This window comes from Gekko japonicus, unplaced genomic scaffold, assembly GCF_001447785.1.
Source record: "Gekko japonicus isolate JY-2015 unplaced genomic scaffold, Gekko_japonicus_V1.1 scaffold1082, whole genome shotgun sequence".
NCBI lineage: Eukaryota > Metazoa > Chordata > Lepidosauria > Squamata > Gekkonidae > Gekko > Gekko japonicus.
Genome location: NW_015173155.1, coordinates 583,606 through 605,265, shown reverse-complemented (window position 1 = coordinate 605,265; position 21,660 = coordinate 583,606). Strand labels below are relative to the sequence as shown.

Here is a 21,660-nt window from a genome sequence, read left to right as displayed (position 1 = left end):
GGAACACTGGTCGGGGGCAATGTTCCCTCTAAGCTATGGAGTCCTGTGAGCAAAAATTCTACTGTGCGAGCCACTGGCATGAAAGTTGTGAGCGAGCGATTTGGCTGCTGCATCAATTAGCTTGCTCGGGAGCCCTCCTCCCTGAGCCAAGACAAAAACCTGTGAGCTGGAGGCTAAAATTCTGTGAGCTAGCTCACACCAACTCAACTTAGAGGGAACACTAGTCGGGGGCGCGTCTCTGGGCAGGGTCGCGGGACCACGCGTCGTTTGCAGCCGGGACAGCAGTGGCGCGGCAGGCAGACGTCCGACCTGTGCAGCCCCGCCTCCGGTGGGACTGCGGCTCTGCCGGTTGGGTTTCCGCCTGCTGCGCTGCTGGGAAAGGCACGGGAGGCCCAAGACCAGTTTCCCACCCAGCCTTCTCTCCCCACTCCCCCCCAATTCATTGCCTCCCCCACACCCCCTAAAAACCCCACCTTGAGCATTCTTGTAGTTTCTGCCAGACTGTCCGGCCTCAAAGGAAGGGGAACTGTAGCCCTACAGTGGTGTAGGACACAATCCTGTGAGCTAGCTCACACCAACTCAGCTTAGAGGGAACACTGGTCGGGGGCGCGTTTCTGGGCCTGGCCGCGGGAGGGGACGCGCGTCGTCTACAGCTGGGACAGCAGCAGGCAGAAGTCCGACCTGTGCAGCCCCGCCCCGGGTGGGAATGCGGCTTTGCCGGTTGGATTTCCGCCTGCCGCGCTGCTGGGAAAGGCACGGGAGTCCGGGGGAGGGGGGGGCAGCCTCCTGCTTGCAAAGCTCAACGTTAAAAACAGAAAGGAGAAGTGGGAACGGCCACCCCGGCTCTCTGTGTGTGGCCTCTCTGGTCTGGGAGGCTGGGCGATGGCCCCTCTCCGGGAAGGAACTCGCACCCTCTTCTCCACTCAGAGTCGCAAGCAGACTGTGTTCTAAGAATGCTGCTGCGCTCCTTCCTTGCGGAGGGTTGGGCCGCTGCAGGGATTCATCCCAGACGGGCAGGCCTCCCAAAGCCAGCCCAGCCCTTGGGTGTGAAGGTAGGGAGGTGGGACGCCGCCCCTTGGCCTCTTTTTCAGGTCAGGGAAGCAACCGAGTCTGAATTGCCCGCAGACCAGGCAGGGGCCCACACCGACAGCTCTAAAAGCACCCCCCGTTCGAGTGGAGACTTGGTGAGGGTCTGCTGGCGGATCACACATCCGTGCACCGTGTGGTAGTCTGTTGGGGAGCGCTATGCCATCGCTTCTCAGCCCTCTGTGCAACACCGTGAGCTGAGAAGTCAGTAGTGGGTTGGTGGTTGGATCAGAGGCTAAGCGAGGGGAACCCCTCCGGCAATACTTTCCTTTCCCACCCCACCCACAGGATCACGCCCAACAGCTGGGTTGGCCTCCCAACGCCCTCTGGACGCATCTCGGCAACCACATTCTGACATCTGCCTCCCCTGCGGGTCAGCGATAATTGCAAACATTCACAGCTGTCAAATGGGGTCGATGGGGGGGGTGGTGAAGGAGCCCCAAGCGAGGCCGAACCGCCCAGTTTCTGGCCTGGGGATCCGGCCCTGGAACAGCGGAAAGGCCAGGGCTTTGGAGCACGTGCAGAGTGCTTTCCCTTTACGGGTGCGTCCTTGCAGTGCCGTCACTGAAACAGGGCGGCAAGGCCCGGAGAGGGGGGCTTCCGGGCCCTTCGAAGCCCCGGCACCTTGTTCTGGAGTCGCAGCCCTCGAGGCAAGAGGGATGCCTTTTGCTTTCGAGATCTCCCCCCCCCCAAAAAAAAATGGGGCGCTGGAGGCAAGTTTTCCTTGCAGGGATCATGAGCAGCAAGAGCAGGGCGGAATCTGCAAAGCCGCTTTGTTTTCCTGCCCAGGGATGTGGGGGAGTTGTTTGCTGTGTGTCCGTAGCAACTGCCTCCAGGAAGACAACCCCCCCCAGGCACATTCCATATCTGCGCTGCTGGACTTCTGCCAGTGACCCACACACACACACACACACACCCCAGGTACAAAAGCACTAAATCAGCCCAAACTGTTAGGTTGCAAAAATGCTCCTTCCCTGAAGTGAGCTTGCTGAGAATTGCTGTGACCTGGCAGGATCCAAGCGAATTCACTGTGGCATTTTTGGCCTGCATTAAAGGGAGCCGGCATAAGACACACACCCCACCCCACATTAAGCTGCCTTAGACTGAATCAGATTCAGGTGGGGTTGCAGTGTTGGTTTGAAGCAGCAGGACAGAGTCTGAGTCCGGTGGCACCTTCAAGACCAACAAAGTTTAGTTCTGGGCACTGTTCCCTCTAAGCTGAGTTAGTGTGAGCTAGCTCACAGTTTTTTAGACTCCGGCTCACACCTTTTTGTCTTAGCTCAGGAAGGATGGCTCCAGAGCAAACTAATTTATGCAGTAGCCAAATTGCTCACTCACAACTTTAATGCCAGGAGCTCACAAAGTAGAATTTTTGCTCACAAGACTCCACGGCTTAGAGGTTCTGGGTAGAAGCTTTTGTGTGCCCGTTTTCCCGAGGAATCCACGCTCACTGTCTCCCGGGTGGTACCCTCCCTCTGCCATCCAAAGGGACCATCTTTGGCCAGGCCGCCCTCTGCTTGCAGTGCCTTGACCCCGCAATGGCCACCTCTCAGTCTTGGCAGCAGTGGCCATCTCTGCAGGGCTGTTGTGCTTGGCTCTGCAACACCGTTGGATCACAGGCTGGTTGACCGTTCCCTTGAGACGGAAGCCTCGGAGGGCAGGAGCGCTTCTCACGAGGAGCGCTCCCAGCCAGGTTCTCGTGTCCTCGCAGTTTTCTGATGTGATACTCCCGTTTCTCTCTCTCTCTCTCTGGTTTGCAGGATATCGTCTCTGTGGAGGACGCCGAGGCAGTGGATCCAGTAGGTGGCTTTTCTTTCTCGGAAGCAGTTGAGGCTCGGAGTCGGGGTGATCTGCATGCATGTATGTGAAGCAGGGGTGGGGGGTGAAGATTCCTTATACTGGATCAGACCCTGGGTCCATCGCGATAGATCCAGGTGGGTCGCCCTGTTGGTCTGAAGCAATAGAACAAAGTTAGAGTCCAGTCGGGCACCTTTGAGACCAACAAAGTTTTATTCAAGCTGTGAGCTTTCGTGGGTCTTAAAGGTGCCACTGGACTCTTAACTTTGTTCTATCATGGTCAGTCTTGCCTACTCAGACTGGCAGCAACTCTCCAGGGTCTCAGGCAGAGAACCGGTCTTTCCCATCACCCACTGCCTGGTCCCTTGACCTGGAGATGCCGGGGATTGAACCTGGGACCTTCCTCACGCCAAGCAGGTGCTCTGCCACTGAGCCACCATGGCCCCCGCCCATGTTGTGGGTCTCCTTGGCTTTATATGTTTGCAGTGTGGCTGAGGGATGGCCCAGTTCTGAAGTTCTCATCTGCAGGCCAGACTGCAGAAGAGAGGCTGGTGGGCAGGATCCGGCCTGCGCTTGGAGACGGGGTTTGGTGGTCAGCTGTTGGGCCGGGGCTTGCAAATAGCCACCTTTGCGCTGTTTTGCTGGGTTTGTTTCCAAAGAATTAATCTTTTGATTTGGGCAGAGGTTATAGTCAGCTAGGGGCCGCGGTGGCTCAGAAGTTAAGACACTGAGCTGCAGACCAGAAGGTCGGTATTTGGCCATTCGAGACCCGAGTGCCGCGTGATGGAGTGAGCTCCCATCTCTGACCCCAGCTCCTGCCAACCTAGCAGTTCGAAAGCAAGAAATTGCAAGTAGATAAGTAGGTACCGCTTCGGTGGGAAGGGAACAGCGTTCTGTGCGCCTTAGCGTCTAGTCATGCCGGCCACGTGACCACGGAGACGTCTTCGGACAGCGCCGGCTCTTCGGCTTGGAAACAGAGATGAGCAGCGCCCCCTAGAGTCGGATTCGACTGGCGTTCGAGCAAGGGAAACCTTCACCTTTACCTATAGTCAGCTAAGACTGCTTCCGCCTCCCAGCTCACAACTGCGTGCCTTATGTGATGCTGGGGTGGCAGCCTCGAACTCGTGGCCCGCTAAGTTCCATTCAACTGCTTCTTTCCCCTCCTTAATGACCCTCTGGGCTTCTCTGTCCCGCATTCCCCCGTTGCCCCTCTAGGTGGTGCTTTCTACCAGTTGGAACAGCCAGGGCAAGTTGCTGCACCATTTTGCCCAGCAGGGGGCACTGCGGCAGCGAAGGCAAGGTGAGTTGGCTCCAGCCAATCCGATTGGCAGGATGTCTTTTGTGGGGTGCAACGGGACGTAGGCAGCAGATAGCCCAACATTGACAGGTTTTCAACTGCTCCAGGGCTTAGCCTGGCCAGTATAGCTGCTTCCACTCGGAGACAGTTCCCTGCACCATCACCGTTGCTGCTGCAGATGCCAACAGTCCATTCAGTAGCTTTTCTCTGTCCTTTCCGTGTCTCAGCCTCAACCTCCACCACGGAACTTTTAAAAAAATCAGGCACCGCTAGATTGCTATAACCTTATAACACACTATGGCAACCATGTGCTAGATGGCAGCTTTCTGTCTTTTTTTTTTTAAGTATGTTTCTAGCCCTAGACTTATAGTGGGAAAAATGCAGCCTCCACTTTCCCCCTTATAACTCTGCAACAAAAAGGGACACAGTCTTACCTTTTTTAAAAAAAAATGAGAGCTGGGAACTAGTATGTTATTGCAGTAGAGTGCTGCAGTGCGATACCAATCTAGCAGTTTTTGATTTTTAAAAAAAATTTAAAAGCCCTTGGAAAAACTGTCTGCTGGTGGTGGGGCGATGGTGGCTGCAGGTGCAGAAGTGGGACCTGCGAAACACACCCTACATGGCTTCACCTGTCCCCCACTTTTCTCCCCGGCGGAGACCCAGAGTAGCTTACAACGTTCCCCCCATCTTCATTTTATTCTCCCAACCACCGTGTGAGGTGGGTTAGGCTGAGTGCGGACGACTGGCCCAAGGTCACCCAGCGAGCTTCTGCGACAAAGTGGGGATTAAATTTGGGTCTCCCAGATCCTAGTCCAAGTCCCTATCCACTGTACCACGCTGACCCCCCCATTCTTTGCAGTCCTTCTTTCTCACAGAGACTTAAGGCGGATTGCACAGGATAAGTCGATGGGATCAACAGGATGAGACGACTAATAAGCAATGCAATAGGATTAGGGTTAATGGTCCTGCAGCTATCAGCAGGGCACCCCAGAGAAGAGTGCAATTTCTCCATTCTTGGGGAACTCCCCTGGTATGCAGGAAGCAAATACTTTCCAAATCTATTTAAAAGACACCCCCCCAAAAAAAAAAACCAGCCCAAAGACCTCTGAGCGTGCTCATTGCTGTCTAGTATCCATTGGCATGTTGAGAGCAGTTGAGCAGGGACCTGGAAGAGCCGGGCCCATGCAAACCCCGGAGAGCTTTTGGGGGGGCTGGAGGGTTTGAAGAAGAAGAAGAGAAGAGATTGGGTTTATGCCCCGCCCTTCACTACCCAAAGGAGTCTCAGAGCGGCTTACAAACTCCTTTCCGTTCCCCTCCCCACAACAGACACCCTGTGAGGTGGGCGGGGCTGAGAGAGCTCTTGGCAGAATCTGCTCTTTTTTCAAGGGCAGCTCTGAGAGAACTGTGATCGACCCAAGGTCATCCACCAGCTGCAAGTGGAGGAGCGGGGAATCAAACCCAGTTCTCCCATATTAGAGTCCGCGCAGTTAACCACTACACCAAACTGGCTCTCCAGTTTGAGGCATGTGCTCCTCACTCCCTAAAGACCTTCCTCTATTTTGGGGGGGAGATACCAGTTCACACACACACACCCCATATCATTCCAATCAGGTTTCTGGGGGGACAGGGATGGTTTCCGGTTTGCCCTGAGCACCATTTATTTATTTATTTATTTTGGCTTTTTGTCCCGCCCTCCCCGCCGCAGCAGGCTCAGGGCGGCTCACAACATTATTACTGATAAAACAGTTTCTCCGTTGAAATTACAATAAATTAAATCTAAAAGCAATACATAAAGTGCTAGCAGGGGCACGCAACATGGCGGGGGTCCACCATCGATTAGCGCGTGGTCTGGGTCGTGTCAGCCAGGCACAGCCTATTCAGTGATGTTCCTGGTATGATTGGTGTTGTTAAGATATTGACGGTATTGGGGCCGGGGCCTCGGATGGCCGCTGCGGCCCCTTAATCGAATGCCTGGTGGAAGAGCTCGGCTTTACAGGCCCTGCGGAACTGTAAAAGGTCCCGCGGGGCCCTGATGTCTTCCGGGAGCTCGTTCCACCAGTATGGAGCCGCCACCAAGAAGGCCCCGACCCTTGTTGATGCAAGCCTGGCTTATCTAGGGCCTGGGAGGACCAGGCGATTTTGAGTACCCGATCGCAGTGCTCGCTGGGGAATGCATGGGGAAAGGCGGTCCTTTAGGTACATTGGGGTCATTGTTGTGCTCTCAAGCTAGGCTCCTGGGAGGCTCTTGTTAGGCAAGGGGGTCCCTCCCACCCTTTCCTGTTGACCCCCCAGTGGAGGGAGCGCCTGACCATCACCTGCCCCCTGCGCCCTTAACCAAGCGGCCCCCTCTCCCTTTCAGCTGCCGGCAGAGGGAAGCGTCGGTCCTCCAAAGCCAGCACAGTCTTTGCAGCGCACTACGAAGGTGAGAGGTCCTGCATGCGCCTGGGCCGGCCGCTCACTTCTCTCCCCCGTGGGTCTCCGGATTTCTGACCGTGCTGAGCAGAGGCCTCTGGCTTTCCCCCGGGCCCCGGACTCCCTTGGCGGTCTCCCTTCCAAGTACTGAGTAGGGCTGACTCTGCTTTGCTTCCAAGATCTCAGGAGGCCATTCAGGTCAAGACAAAAGACATTCAGGGGGGCTTGTCATTGCCCGCCTCTGCCTCGCCACCCTGGACTTCCTTGCTGGCCCCCCGTCCAAGGACTAAACTTCTGAGGTCTGAGAGGATGGGGCTAGCCTCGGCCATCCAGCTCAGGGCAGACGGTGCGAGGAATGGCATTTGATTGGGACGGTCCTCTTTGTTTGTATTAATTTTGTCCTGACTCTCGTTTCTTTTTGTCCTTCAACAAATCCCCGTTTGTTGTCGAAGCCTTTCACGGCCGGAGTTCATTAGTTGCTGTAGATTTTCCAGGATGTGTGGCCGTGGTCTTGGCACTGTAGGACCTGAAGTTTCGCCAGCACCTGTGGCTGGCATCCTCAGAGGTATAACACAGAAAGATGGAGGACTCTCCGTGTCGAGGTGAGAAGAGAAATGGTAGGCAGGTAATTTATATCTACTCAGGAAGGTGGGGTAGGGCTGAGTCCTCCATTAGCATGTTCACAGCCTGGGGAACTCCTACAAGAGATTGACTCAGCCCTACCCCACCTTCCGGAGTAGATATAAATTACCTGCCTACCATTTTCCTTCTCACCTTGACACGGAGAGTCCTCCATCTTACTGTGTTATACCTCTGAGGATGCCAGTCACAGCTGCTGGCGAAACGTCAGGTCCTACAATGCCAAGACCACGGCCACACAACCCGGAAAATCTACAGCAACTAATAAATTCCTGTTTTCTTCCCACTTCCAGGTGAAGATTAGAGACTTGGGGAATGTGAGATTTCTCTCACCTCAAGTCTGCCACATGATGCAAATTATATTTGTATACGTAAGAACATCAGAAGAGTTGGATCAGGCCAGGGAGGGTCCATCTAGTCCAGCCTCCTGTCTCACACAGGGGCCAGCCAGTTCCTCTGGAGGGCCAACAACGGGCAGGGAGGCTAAGGCCTTCCTCTAATGTTAAGAACATCAGAAGAACCCTGCTGGGTCAGACCAGGGAGGGCCCATCTAGTCCAGCCTCCTCCCCCTTTGGTGGTGGCGGCAGGGGGGGAGGAGGCGGTGGTGGTGGTGGCAGCAAAAGGGTGGCTGGCTCCAGAGGTCTCCAGGTGTTGAGGCCAGTGTTCCCTCTAAGCTGAGTTAGTGTGAGCTAGCTCACAGTTCTTTAGCCTCTGACTCACAGATTTTTGTCTTAGCTCAGGAAGGATGGCTCCAGAGCAAACTAATTTATGCAGCAGCCAAATCACTTGCTCACAACTTTGATGCCAGTAGCTCACAAAGTAGCATTTTTGCTCACAAGACTCCACAGCGTAGAGGGAACATTGGTCCAGGCCCCACCGGGAGGTTGGCATCCGCGCCATAAAGCAGCCTCGCCTAGGGCGCAGAAACACTTCGAGCCGGCCCTGTGGCCACATCAGGACCTCTGCTGGATTTTGAGGCTTCCGCATCTTAAGAACATCAGAAGAGCCCTGCTGGATTAGACCAGTGACCCATCTAGTCCAGCATCCTGCCTCACACAGTGGCCAACCAGTTCCTCTGGAGGGCCAACAACAGGGTACAGAGGCCGAGGCTTTCATAAGGACATCAGAAGAGCCCTGCTGGATCAGACCAGTGAGGGTCCACCCAGTCCAGCCTCCATCCTGTCTCACATAGCGGCCAACCAGTGCTCTATAGGGCCAACAATAGGGCACGGTGGCCAAGGCCTTTCTCTAAAGTTGCCTCCTTGCTCTGGGATTCAGAGGCTAACGGCCTCTGGTGGAGGTTCAGAGAGAGAGGGGGAGGATCTAAGGAAGGAGGAGGGAGTCCAGGTGTTCCCCCTCCCCAAAACCTAACACTTGTGGGTGGTAGTCAGGATGGTCATTCCTCCGGGGGGGTCCTCTCCCTCAGCCGCGGCAAGTAGGGTTTTTTGCCAGCTCACAGCCGCAAAGTGACGTTCTCCCAAGGCCGGCCTTCTGCTTGAGTTGGAATGTCCCCACCACCACCACCACCCAACTCACCAGAGTGTCTCTCTTCCAGTGCAACCCACGGAAGGCCGCGGTGGCATCCAGGCAGGTAACACCTTTTGGGCAGGGCCCGTTTGGGGCGGAGGGGAAGGGGAAGGGGCGGGCAGGGAGGTGGAACATCTTCTGCTGCTTTCCCACCGAGCCACGCATTGGGGGGGGGAGAAAAGTCCTGGGTCTCTTCTTTTTCTGCCAAGACCCCCATTCCCCTCCTTGTCCCACTCCAGACGGCAGCGGGACCATCCGCGGCTGGGGAGAGGCCAAGCTGAACACCAGCAGCCCCCTCCGCTACAACAGCAGCCGAGGGGAGTTCACCGTGCTCAAGAGGGGCCTCTATTACCTGTACTGCCAGGTGAGGGGGCTTCTCCGGGGAGGGGAGGGCACCAGGAGGTTTGTGCATCACGATCCTTGGGCTCTGTGGGTGGCTTTGGGTGGTTCGAATGCCGGAAAGGTCTCTGTTGAGGACCGATGGAGCTGTCTTATAGGTCCCTTCCGCACTAGACCTTAAATCCTGGTTCAACCCTGTCCCCGAACTTACATTCTACCAGGGGTAATTTCCTGCAGGAGCGCACAGGAGCGGAGCTCCCTTGTTATAACCAATGTTCCCTCTAAGCTGTGGGGTCTTGTGAGCAAAAATCCTGCTTTGTGAGCTACCGGCATTAAAGTTGTGAGCGATTTGGCTGCTGCATAAACTAGTCTGCTCTGGCACCATCCTTCCTGAGCTAAGACAACAACATGTGAGCCGAAGGCTAAAAAACGGTGAGCTGGCTCACACTAACTCAGCTTAGAGGGAACACTGGTTATAACAGCATCCGTTTATCCCAGGACAAGCGTGGGGCGAAACCGGGGTGAACTCAATGTAATGTGGAAACAAAAAATCCACCCAAAGAGTGATTAACACTTGGAATTCACTGCCACAGGAAGTGGTGGCGGCTACAAGCATGGACGGCTTCAAAAGGGAATTAGATAAGTATATGCAGCAGAGGTCCATCAGTGGCTATTAGCCACAAGTGATGCTCTGTCATCTTGGTGCTTGGAGGGGGGGGTCAACAGTGGGAGGGCTTCTAATGTCCTGGCCCCACTGGTGGACCTCCTGATGGCACTGGTATTTCTGGCCACTGTGATACAGAGTGTTGGACTGGATGGGCCTTTGGCCTGATCCAACATTGGCATCTCTTATGTTCTTAAAATACCCCGAGATAATTGCAGGGTGAACTCAAGTGTAGTGCAGACAGGGCTCCCAAGTACATACCTTGATTCGTCGGGGGACATGTAGTTCTTCGCGGGACCATTCCCACGGGGAAAACACAGGCGCTGCACTATTCCGTCGCCCAGACATGACGTAGGCACATAGTCGGGTGACGCTCTAGCAATGGGGCTGGAAAGTCGATGGTACCATCGAGTTTCCAGCTCCATTACCAGAGCGTTGCCCGGCTACGTGCCTGCGTCACGTCTGGGCGACGGAATAGTGCAGCGCCTGTCTTACAATCAAGAATCTTCCGGTGGGGAAGTCTGTGGGATTGAAAAACTCCTGTGAGGCATGCCCGGGAGTTCCAGTTCTCTCAGGGAGATTGGCAAGCAGTGCACAAACCCTGCGGGTCTGCTGAGTGCTGAGAGTATAAACTTGGCTACATTCGGGCAAGATAGGAGAGCTTCAGCGTTAAGAACATTCTGTTAAGAACATATTGTGATTCTAGTTAGAGGCTTCTCCTTTGTAACGTTTTCACTGTGCAGGGCAGGGGGGAGAAATGTGTGCGCCTGCTCTAAATAAAGCGCTGCTAAGAGGCAGTTCAACAGAAGAGTTGGGACAGAGAGAGAACTAAGAGCTTGGTCAGAGAGCTTCAACAGATCTCTCTGTGTTGTGTCGTTACTGGACCCTCGAATCTACAGAAGCATGTGTCCCCCGCCGGTTCATAGGTAGGTACTTGGCAACCCGAAGTGCAGAATGTAAAAATGCCCGAGATAATTACATGGGTGAACTCTCGTGTAGTGTAGAAGACAGGGTTGGATCAGGATTTAAGGTCTAGCGCAGAAAGGACTATACTGTATCAGACCCTGGGTCCATGACAGTCAGTCTTGTCTACTCAGACTGGCAGCGGCTCTCCCAGGTTTTAGGCAGAGAAAGGTCTTTCCCATCCCCTGCTTACCTGGTCCTTTTAACTGGAGATGCTGGGGATGGAACCCGAGACGTTCTGCGTGCCAGGCAGAGGCTGTAACCTCTCCATACAGGCTCCATACAGTCACCCGAGGTAGGCTGAAGGTCTTGGCTTGGAATCGGTCGGTGCTGGCTCAGGAGGGGATGCCACGCAGGTGTCCATGACAGTCAGTCTTGTCTACTCAGACTGGCAGCGGCTCTCCCAGGTTTTAGGCAGAGAAAGGTCTTTCCTGTCCCCTGCTTACCTGGTCCTTTTAACTGGAGATGCTGGGGCTGGAACCCGGGACGTTCTGCGTGCCAGGCTGTAACCTCTCCATGAGCGGAGGCTGGATGACCCTCTTTCGGGTATGTTGTAGGGCTATCTTTCCGCTATGCTCCTGCAGAGTGCCAGGGGTTGGACTAGACGACCTGCGAGGTCCCTTCCAACTCTAACATTCTATGATTCTGTGCTGTCGGGGAGCCCGCAAACAGAGCGCAAAAGGCACGCGCCGCAGCTGTTCATCTTCTTTGGTATCTGGTATTTTGAGATACACTTCCCCTAAACATGGAGAGCCAGTTTGGTGTAGTGGTTAAGTGTGCGGACTCTAATCTGGGAGAACCGGGTTTGATTCCCCCACTCCTCCACTTGCACCTGCTGATGTGACCTTGGGTCAATCACAAGCTCTGGCACAGCTGTCCTTGAAAAAGAGCAGTTTGTGTCAGAGTTCTCTCAGCCCCACCCACCTCACAGGGTGTCTGTTGTGGGGAGGGGAAGGGAAAGGAGTTTGTAAGCCGCTCTGAGACTCCAAGTGAAGGGCGGGGTATAAATCCAATCTCTTCTTCTTCTTCTTCTTGTTTTGTCAATCATGGCGGACAGTGGTGGCGAGACCTGGTGCATTTTTCTAACCCTTCTCGGGAGCCATCTTTTCCCGGGGGCTGTCGCTGCGCACTGAATCCCGTACGCTTTGTTTCCTCTCGTTCTTCGCCGCCAGGTTCATTTCAACGAGGACAAGACCAACTACATGAAGCTGGACGTGGTGCTGGGGGGCCAGCTGGCCTTGCGCTGCGTGGAAGAGTTCCGCCCCACCAGCTCCGGCCCCCAGAAGGCCGAACTCAGGGTGTGCCACGTCTCCGGGCTGGTGCTGCTCAGGCCTCAGGAGACCATCAGGCTGCAAACCATCCCAAATGTCCAGCTGAAGGCGGACCGCTACCTCACCTACTTTGGCCTCTTCCAAGTGCACTGACCGGCTGGACCGCGGGAGAAACGGAGGGCCTGGGGGGGGCGGACAGGGGTCGAGTGGGGGGAGAGGAAAGGAGCAGGCGCTGGCTCTGTACGGCAGGCGCTCTCTGCGTCTGGCTGCGCCGGATCCGACCACGAGGGGCTTCACGTCCTGCTGACTCCCCTGTGAATTCTGCCAGACCCTCTGAGTGCCGAGATCTCCCTTTCCGGATTGTATAACTCCCCCACACGCGCCAAAGACTCCGCAGTCCATCTTCCTGCTCCCATAGGCAGGAAGGGGGCTGCCGTCGCTTTCGTTGAATCCTACAGAGAACATCTGGACCCCAGCTGCAGCTGTAAACCAAAAAGGCACAAAGCCCGCATATTCCCAAAGGTGTGGACTCCCTGGCCCGGTCGCCACATTTCCTTTTGAGGATTATATCGTCTTCCAGATGCTGCTACGCTTTCCTCTGCTGGGCGCTGCGCCGTTGTGAATTGCTATTCGTCTTCCAGATGCTGCTACGCTTTCCTCCTCTGCCGGGCGCTGCGCCGTTGTGAATTGCTACGCCAGAATTACTGTCCTGCCGTTTCCTTGTTGGAAGTGGCTGAACTCTTTCAGACGCCTTGTGCCAGCATCCAGACGCTGAGGACTTTGTAGATGGCGACCACCGGGAGGCCACATCTGTCTTTGCAGGCTGCAGTTCCCGTGACAGCCAGTAGGAGGTGTGACGAGAAACAGAAGGACAGGAAATGGCCAGCTTTGACTAATCCCGCCCACCTGGGCCAGCGAAGAGCCAATGGAATGACAGGAAACTTCCCCATTGGCTGAGGAAAGCCAAGGGAACCTCAAGGAACAGCCCTTGGGGAGATTTCCCACCCCTCCAGCTACTGACTGACTTTGACATGGGGCAGGGGAAGGAAACTGAATCAAGTGAAGGACCAGTCGAGATGGGACTGCAATTATTATCGCTGTTAACAAACACAGAACGAAAAATTTTAATGAAAACTTCTTGATAACAGAAGTCTTGTTGCCCAATAATTCTGTGCCTTGATACTCCCAGTTCCCAAATATGGAGAGCCTGGGTGGTGTAGTGCTCAGAGCAGAACCTGGGAGTCTCCAGGTTCGAATCCCCACTTCTGCTATGGAAGCTCGCTGGGTGACCTCGGGCCGGTCACACGCTCTCAGCCTGGCCTACCTCACAGGGTGGTTGTGGCGAGGATAAAACGGAGGAGTATGCTATGAGCTGCCTTGCATCCCCGTTGGGCAAAAAGGTGGGGTTGTAAATCTAGTAAATAAAAATGTATACATGGCTGGGATGGGGGGGGGGCACTAGGCATGATCCCGTCTCACCTCTCTGCTCTTTTGTTTCTTCGCCCTGTTGATTTCACATTCCCCACCCCCCACCCCGATGCATTCTCTCTCTGTCCTTTCCTCTGCGATCCAACCCACGCGGTACTTTCTGTCCTTACCGAGTCCTACATATCAGGAGGGGTGGGGAGAATGACCCAAAATACTGGAATCCCTGCTTGGGGTGGGGTGGGGGGTTGGTTACACCTGCAGTTGGAAGGTCCCCTTCGCATCATCCCTCCTGCTAAAAGTAACGGTGGCGGCTGAGTCAGGAAGGCAGAAAAATACTTCCCTTAAGGAAGGGGGAGCCCTAAGGAGCTGCGGTGGCTCAAGTGGTTAAGACGCTGAACTGCAGGCTGTGGAAGGTTGGAAGTTCAGCAGTTCGAGACCCGAGTGTGCCGCAAGACGGAGTAAGCTCCCGTCTCTAGTTCCAGCTCCTGCCAACCCAGCAGTTCGAAAGCAAGACATTGCAAGTAGATTAATAGGTACCACTTCGGTGGGAAGGGAACAGCGTTCCGTGCACCTCAGCAGCTAGTCATGCCGGCCACATGACCACGGAAACGTCTTCAGACAGCGCTGGCTCTTCGGCTTGGAAACGGAGATGAGCACCGCAACCCTAGAGTTGGACTCGACTGGCTTTCGAGCAAGGGAACCTTTACCCTTTTAAGGAGGGGGGAGTTCTTGCAGGTGGGGGGGGGCTTCCCAGGTATGCTGCCCAGTCCGTTGTTTTAAGAAAGAGGAAGGTCAGAAAGGCTCCCCCCTCCCCGCAGAAGTAGAGAAACGCCCAAATAATAGTGAGCAATTTCCCTGTCCCATCCCCTTGCTTTTATCACTTCCCAGAACAGGCTTTTAATTGTTTCTAATTCCAAAGAAAAATGGAGGGGGGGGTAGAGGAACTCTCCCAGACATGTGGGAGGAGGGGAGGGGAGCCCTCTCTGCTATTGAACTGCTGAGTATCCCCCCCCCCAATTTTCCCAGTTAAAGGGCCAGGAGGTGTAGCCCCCCCCCAGTTCCAAAGAGAATTACCAGCTCCAGGTTGGGAAATTCCTGGAGATTTGGGGGTGGAGCCTGGGGAGAGGAGAGGCCTCATGGGGGGTATAAAGCCATGGAGCCCAACCTCCAAATTGGCCATTTTCTCCAGGGGAACCGATCTCCATCATCCGTAGATCAGTTCTAATTCTGGGAGATCTCCAGGCCCCACCTGGAGGTTGGCATGGCAACCCTCATTGTTTCCAGCCAAGCAAGGCCCTGAGGGTCATCCCCAGCACCTGTGAGGAGAAGAAGAGGAGATTGGATTGATTACCCCGCCCTTCACTACCCAAAGGAGTCTCAGAGCAGCTTACACACTCCTTTCCCTTCCCCTCCCCACAACAGACACCCTGCAAGGTAGGCGGGGCTGAGAGATCTCTGACAGGAACTGCCCTTGAGAGAACAGCTCTGACAGAACTATGGCTTGCCCAAGGTCATCCATCAGGTGCAAGTGGAGGAGTGGGGAATCAAACCCGGTTCTCCCAGATTAGACCACCACACCAATTTATACCCTGCCCTTCACTACCCAAAGGAGTCTCAGAGCAGTTGACAATCTCCTTTCCCTTCCCCACAACAGGGACCCTGTGAGGTAGGTGGGGCTGAGAGGTCTGACAGAAACGGCTCTTTTTCAAGGACAGCTGTGCCAGAGTTATGGCTTGCCCAAGGTCATCCAGCAGGTGCAAGTGGAGGAGTGGGGAATCAAACCTGGTTCTCCCGGATTAGACCACCACACCAATTTATACCCCGCCCTTCACTACCCAAAGGAGTCTCAGAGCAGCTCACAAACTCCCTTCCCCACCCCACAACAGACACCCTGTGAGGTAGGTGGGGCTGAGAAAGCTCTGACGGAAACTGCTCCTTTTTCAAGGACAGCTCTGACAGAACTACGGCTTGCCCAAGGTCATCCAGCAGCTGCAAGTGGAGGAGTGGGGAATCAAACCCGGTTCTCCCAGATTAGAGTCCACGCACTTAACCTTCTCCGTTCCTTCACTCACTCCCCCAGCATTCCCTCTCTTCCTCCCTCCCTCCCTGTGGCTAACCATTTCCATCCTCTGGCCCAGGATCTGGTGTGCATCTCCATTGGCCAAGGGATGAAGTCATGCCTGTGTGAATGGAATGGAAGGAGAGTCCTGGGTTCAAGTGCAACAGAATGGCGAATGTACCGGAGGGGAGAAAAAGAGAGACCTGTCAATTGGAACCCCTGGGGTTTGATAACCCCAAAGCCCAAATGTCCAGAAAGAGCCCAAAGCGGGGAGATGTGAAGGTGGTTTAAAACTGGGGTGCCAACGTCCAAGGTAGGGTCTGGAAATCTCCCAGAATCACCACAGGTTTCCAGCCTGCAAAGATCAGTTCCCCTGGAGGTGATGGGCCCAGGAGAAACGGTGTGGTGTAGTGGTTAAGAGTGTTGGGCTGGTTATCTGGGAGACCCAGATTCAAATCCCCCACTTGTGCCATGGAGGCTGAGTGGGTGACCTTGGGCCGGTCACACTCTCTCAGCCTGGCCCACCTCACGGGGTTGTTGTGAAGACAAAATGGGGGAGAGGGGGCACAATGTAAGCCTCTTTAGGTACCCAATGGGAGAAAGGCAGGGTATAAACTAGTGCAGACTCTAATCTGGGTGAACCGGGTTCGATTCCCCACTCTTCCACATGCAGCTGCTGCTGTGACTGTGACCTTGGGTCAGTCACAAGTTCCCTCAGAGGTGTTCTCTCAAGGGCAATCCTCGAGAAAGCTCTCTCGGCCCCACCGACCTCACAGGGTGTCTGTTGTGGGGAGGGGAAGGGAAAGGAGATTGTGGGCCGCTCTGAGACTCCAAGTGAATGGTGGGGGATAAATCCAATCTCTCCTCCTCTTCTCAATTGTGGGGGTGGGCCGTGAGGCACTATACCCTGCTGAAGTCCCCACCCTCCCCAGACTTTACTCTCAAATCTCCAGGAGTTTCCCAACCTGGAGTTGGCAACATGAGTTTGTAGTAGTGTGCATTGCCGGGGGTGGTGCTGCTGGGACGGGCATCAGGCAGGGAGGCCTGGGCCGCGGGGAGTGCTTCCCTTGGTTCTGCTCGAAGGGCTAAATAACATCTTGGCTGAGTTCCAGGCTGGGCGGGTACACTTGGCAGCCGTGGGCACAGAGCCGCTTCCTCAACCCCCTTGGGGATTGCACAATCCACCGCCTGCCTTGGCACGGGCTCAGGTCCGGCGCGCCAGATGCTGCCAGTCCTGCCGTGGGGCACAAAGGCCTGTTTCAGCTGCGTGGGGCGTTCGTAACGGTGTCCCGTCTGGCAGCGAGCCCGTTCAGAAGGGCACGGACTGGCCGCGAGGGTGGCACCGGGCGAGATGGGGAGAGCTGGCGGGGCCGAGACGTGGGGTTTGCTCAGGCATCCCTTTGGCAGGAGGGCTCCGTAGGGTCTCCCTGGGGGCCATGGGGTGTGCCGTGGGGCATGCCGCTGCAGAGGTTCCTGAACTGGAAGGCCCTGGCAAGGCCAAAGGGGTCCCATAACAAGGGTAACAAGGCAGCTGGGCTGTACTGGCCGGGACTTTCGGCCTCCGTGGGAAGAAGCGGTGCGGATCCGACGCCTGGCTTTCCTTCCCAGCGCTGGGACAGTATTGTGGGAGTGTAGGTCCCCAGGCTTCGGGATCTGCCGTTCGGGGAGGAAATTGCGGGGGGTGGGGAGTGTCTAGGAATCGGATCGGGGAACAGAAAGGGGATCTCTGAGAAGGACTTTGTGGGCTCCCGGGATGCTGAGTCCAGCTGCCCCTCCAAGAAGAAAAGCCAAGGCCGGGCTGAGGCCGGAGGCCCACCGATGCCCCTCTCTCCTGGCGGCTTTCTGGGTGGGCGGAGGTGCCCTGGGGCTGGTCGCCTGCCTGCTCACCGTCCTCTGCCTCCACCTCCACCTGGAAGCCCTGCGAGGGGAGCTCTCTCAGCTGAGAGAAGAGCTGCGGACGTCCCAGGGGCACCAAGACGAAGGACCCCTCCAGGTAAGACAGGGCCTGCTTTGCACCAGCAGAGGGGCGAGGGGTGGGTCGGGGGAGAGGGAGGGAGTCACGCAGCCATTGTTCCCTCTAAGCTGAGTTAGTGTGAGCCTTTTCACAAGTTTTTTAGCCTCCGGCTCACACCTTTTTGTCTTCGCTCAGGGGGAAGGAGGGCTCCAGAGCAGTGTTTCCTCTAAGCTGAGTTAGTGTGAGCTAGCTCACAAGTTTTTCAGCCTCCGGCTCACACCTTTTGGTCTTCGCTCAGGGGGAAGGAGGGCTGCAGAGCAGACTGATTTATGCAGTAGTCCAATCACTGGCTCACAACTTTTAATGCCAGGAGCTCACCAAGTAGAATTTTTGCTCACCAGACTCCACAGCTTAGAGGGAGCGTCGGTTGCAGCGTCTCCGCAAGTGGAGGGGGGGCTTCAACAGCTTTAAGAAGCAGCCAACCCAGTGTCCGGAGGAACCCCCCCCCCCAGTTAATAAGTCAGCATGTAATGCCAATAAAGGTCTGTGAATTGTATAAGTAAGCGTGGCCTCTAGGCATGTGCAGAGCGCCGGGAGATGTGGAAGGAGGGTTGTGGCTCCTGTCGCCCCCGACTGAACGGTGCAAAGTTGCTCTTTTGACTTGAGCGGAGGCAGGGGTTGACACCTAGCAGCAGCTGGGCTTCTCCCCTCTGCTGGGGTTGCGGGATGAGACTCCGGCTGGATCCTTGGGGTGCCGCAGCCACATCTAGTGGCAGCTAAGCCGAGGAGTGATGCCAGGACATGTTTGCAGCACAGTTCTGCAAGCTGGAAAAGTCTCGGGGAGGGGAGGGATTGGTACAGTCTTCACGATAGGGGCCTGGATATTCCAGACCTTTTCTTTCCCTCGCCCCTCCCAAGCAAATTTGCTCTACTGGAAAGGGGTTGTTGGGGGGGGGAGGTTCCACCCCCCCCCCCCCCCCCCCCGCCAACCTCTCACTCAGAATGTCCTCTTGGCTCCCCGCCTTCCCCTTCTGCTTTCCGAGAAACCGGATTAGTTTATTTTGCACGCCAATAAAGCCAGCCTCCTCTTTGCAGCGGAGGGATGGCTTCTCCAAATCCCAGCTGGGCCCGTGGCCAGCGCTGGGAAGGGAAATTCGTTCCCATCCTTTGCCAGGAATCAATCAAAGGATAGGGGATAGACAGGGAATCCCCCCCCCTCCCAATGAGTTGGCAATCCTCATGCAAGGAAGGGCAGCTTGGGGGACTGGGAGTGTGGGCTATGCATATGAGAGCCAGTTTGTTGTAGTGGTTAAGTGCGCAGACTCTAATCTGGGAGAACTAGGTTTGATTCCCCACTCCTCCACATGCAGCTGCTGGATGACCTGTAGTTCTGATAAGAGCTGTCCTTGAAAAAGAGCAGTTTCTGTCAGAGCTCTCTCAGCCCCGCCTACCTCACAGGGTGTCTGTTGTGGGGAGGGGAAGGGAAAGGAGTTTGTAAGCCACTCTGAGACACATTCAGGTAGTGAAGGGCGGGGTATAAATCCAATCTCCTCCTCCTCCTCCTCCTCCTCCTCCTCCTTCTTCTTCTTCTCAAACTGAGACCTGGAGGAAGAAATGGGTCTCTGAGCATGTGCAGAGAGCTCCCTTGCCCGGGCAGCTTTGGATTCAAACCTCCCAGGAAGAGCTGCCCCTTAGTGGCAAGCTTAAACAGACTCTGCACGTGTTCTGTGGCGTGCAGGTTATCCTGAAACAGGAGACGAAAACCAGGCCCGTCATGTCGGCTCGTGAGCCTAATTTAAGGCTGGGGAAGTGGCCGCCTGGGCTCCCGGGCTCCCAGTGTCCCAAGACCAACCCAGTTCCTAATTCGTTTTCTCGACTTCTCCCATATCTAACTGTTCCCCTTTGAACTTCCTGTTCGTTTACTGCCATTAAGGGAGTGTGTGTGTGGGGGGGGAACACATTATTATTGTGTGCGCCTGCAAAACAGAAGCTGCATTCTGGTCACCTGCCAATGAACAGACCAAGAGGCCAGGAAACCGCTTCCCAGTGTGCCCCCCCCCCCCCCCCCCGCGTTCAGTGGTCCCTGCTGCCCCCGTGGCTTTAACGGTCTCTTCCGCATGCAGGAATGAGCCAGAGGTTACTTTCCACCATCGCTTTGCTGTGTTTTTGTTTAATGATTATTTCCCAAAAGATATACATTACAACCAGTGTTCCTTCTAAGCTGAGTCAGTGTGAGCTAGCTCACAGGTTTTTAGCCTCCGGCTCACACATCTTTGCCTTAGCTCGGGAAGGAGGGCTCCAGAGCAAGCTAATTTATGCAGTAGCCAAATCGCTCGCTCACAACTTTAATGCCAGCAGCTCGCAAAGTAGAATTTTGGCTCACAAGACTCTACAGCTTAGAGGGAGCATTGATTACAACCATAGTTTGAACATAGACAAAGAAAGAAAAGACGCCCAAAGAGGAAAAGGCCGCTCTGTCTTTGCATGATTCGAGCCCGTGTTGACTCAGCCTGCCGTACATCCTTCCCATGCCTCCATGCTGCTAACGCAATCCCTTTGCAGCTTTTATTTGCATTTATCAATCCAGTCTTGGATTTTCCCAAACGGTTTCCTGTTTCCAGTGCCTTGCAAAAACAATTCTTAACAGCGGCTGTTGTTAAGCATAAAATAAGCTGTTCTGCGGTGAAGTAACTTTCCGCATCTTGGGCAGCGGGTAATGACGCAGGAGCCATTTAGAAAATAATATGTTAGCAGCTGCACCTTTCAGTGAGTCTGTGAGCTTTTGCTTGCTAAAAAACGTGGGATGGGGTGCAATGTTCCCTCTAAGATGAGTTCGTGTGAGCTAGCTCACAGGTTTTTAGCCTCCGGCTCACACATTTTTGTCTTCGCTCAGGAAGGACGGCTCCAGAGCAAACTAATTTATGCAGTAGGCAAATCGCTCGCTCACAGCTTCAATGCCGGTGGCTCACAAAGTAGATTTTTTGCTCACAAAGACTCCACAGCTTAGAGCAGTGGTGGCGAACCTATGGCATGGGTGCCAGAGGTGGCACTCAGAGCCCTCTCTGTGGGCACGCGTGCCATCGCCCCAGCCAGGCCAAGACCATCATTAAAGTGTCAAATTCTCTGCCAAATAATTTTAAGTCAATGAAAGCATTTGGGATTGCTTTCCTTACTTTGTTTGTATCAACTTAAGTTAATGTATGGGTTGTTTTTTCTAAAGTAACACCTCCGTATTCAGGTTAAATTGCCGTGTTGGTACTTTGCAATAAATAAGTGGGTTTTGGGTCACAGTTTGGGCACTCGGTCTCTAAAAAGTTCGCCATCACTGGTTTAGAGGGAGCATTGGGTTTGGGGATCTGAGATAAAGGATTCTTGCATTCTCTCCCCACTCCGGGGAGCAAGGGCTGCCGGGCTTTTAAAAGACCAGCCATGTGGGGGGCGGGGCGGGAATTGTCCACTGGGCAGTCCCTTTTAGATGGGCCAATCAACAAATATTGCACTGCAAAAACCTTTTTTATAAGTTAAAGTGTTCTATATGTTCCATCGTATAAAGTGCATTGTGTATTATTCATAATATTCTAAAACAGGTATATATTCGTTACATGCAATATCAACAATAATAATCAGTTTGTACAATCTAATAGCTACCAGTCAATTTACATCCTTTTTACACAATCAACCCCGACGGGAGTTTCTAGAATTGTACACCCGCTTCTCCTTGCTTGAAAGTTTTCTAAAGGGGGAAGTTTCCTTTTGTGGTTACATTGAAGTTTAATTGATGTTTGTTGCTGGTCCTACAAAAGGCCCATTAAGCAGCTGACCTTCATAGACGGAGCACTCCTGTCTTTAGCTATTAGATTGTACAAACTGATTGTTATGGTTGATATTGCATGTAATGAATATATACCTGTTTTAGAATATTATGAATAATACACAATGCACTTTATAAGATGGAACATATAGAACACTTTAACTTATAAAAAAGGTTTTTGCAGTGTATATATTTGTTGATTGACTCTTCTAACACTGCAGGTGGAGTTTCCACATCCTCCAGATGGGGCCTGGATTTCTTTGGAAGTGATCTCCATATTGCAGAGATCAGTTCCCCTGGAGGAGACCCATAGGTCATTTCGGGGGGGATCACGGGGGATCGCAGTTCCCCCGGGTGAGGTGTGGGGGGGCTGGGCACATGATGAAGCCCCGCCCCCTGCTTCCGGCCGCCCC

At 54.4% G+C, this 21,660-nt stretch overlaps 2 protein-coding genes across 2 annotated transcripts in view; both read left to right on the top strand.

Moving 5' to 3' along the window:
• Nucleotides 1-1,502: 1,502 nt before the first annotated feature.
• On the top strand, nucleotides 1,503-12,619 carry TNFSF12 (tumor necrosis factor superfamily member 12). Its single transcript, XM_015422405.1, has 7 exons — nucleotides 1,503-1,628; nucleotides 2,847-2,885; nucleotides 4,099-4,183; nucleotides 6,540-6,602; nucleotides 8,787-8,822; nucleotides 8,998-9,122; nucleotides 11,897-12,619. The coding sequence occupies exons 1-7, from the start codon at nucleotides 1,503-1,505 to the stop codon at nucleotides 12,146-12,148; spliced, it is 726 nt and encodes a 241-aa protein (XP_015277891.1). The 3' UTR covers nucleotides 12,149-12,619.
• Nucleotides 12,620-16,805: 4,186 nt separating this feature from the next.
• The window catches only part of LOC107119813, a 33,695-nt gene continuing 28,840 nt past the window's right edge, over nucleotides 16,806-21,660 (top strand). Inside the window, exon 1 of the mRNA XM_015422404.1 lies at nucleotides 16,806-17,475. Coding sequence (XP_015277890.1) covers nucleotides 17,236-17,475 — 240 coding nt within the window. The 5' untranslated portion in view covers nucleotides 16,806-17,235. The remainder of the gene's footprint in view (nucleotides 17,476-21,660) is intronic.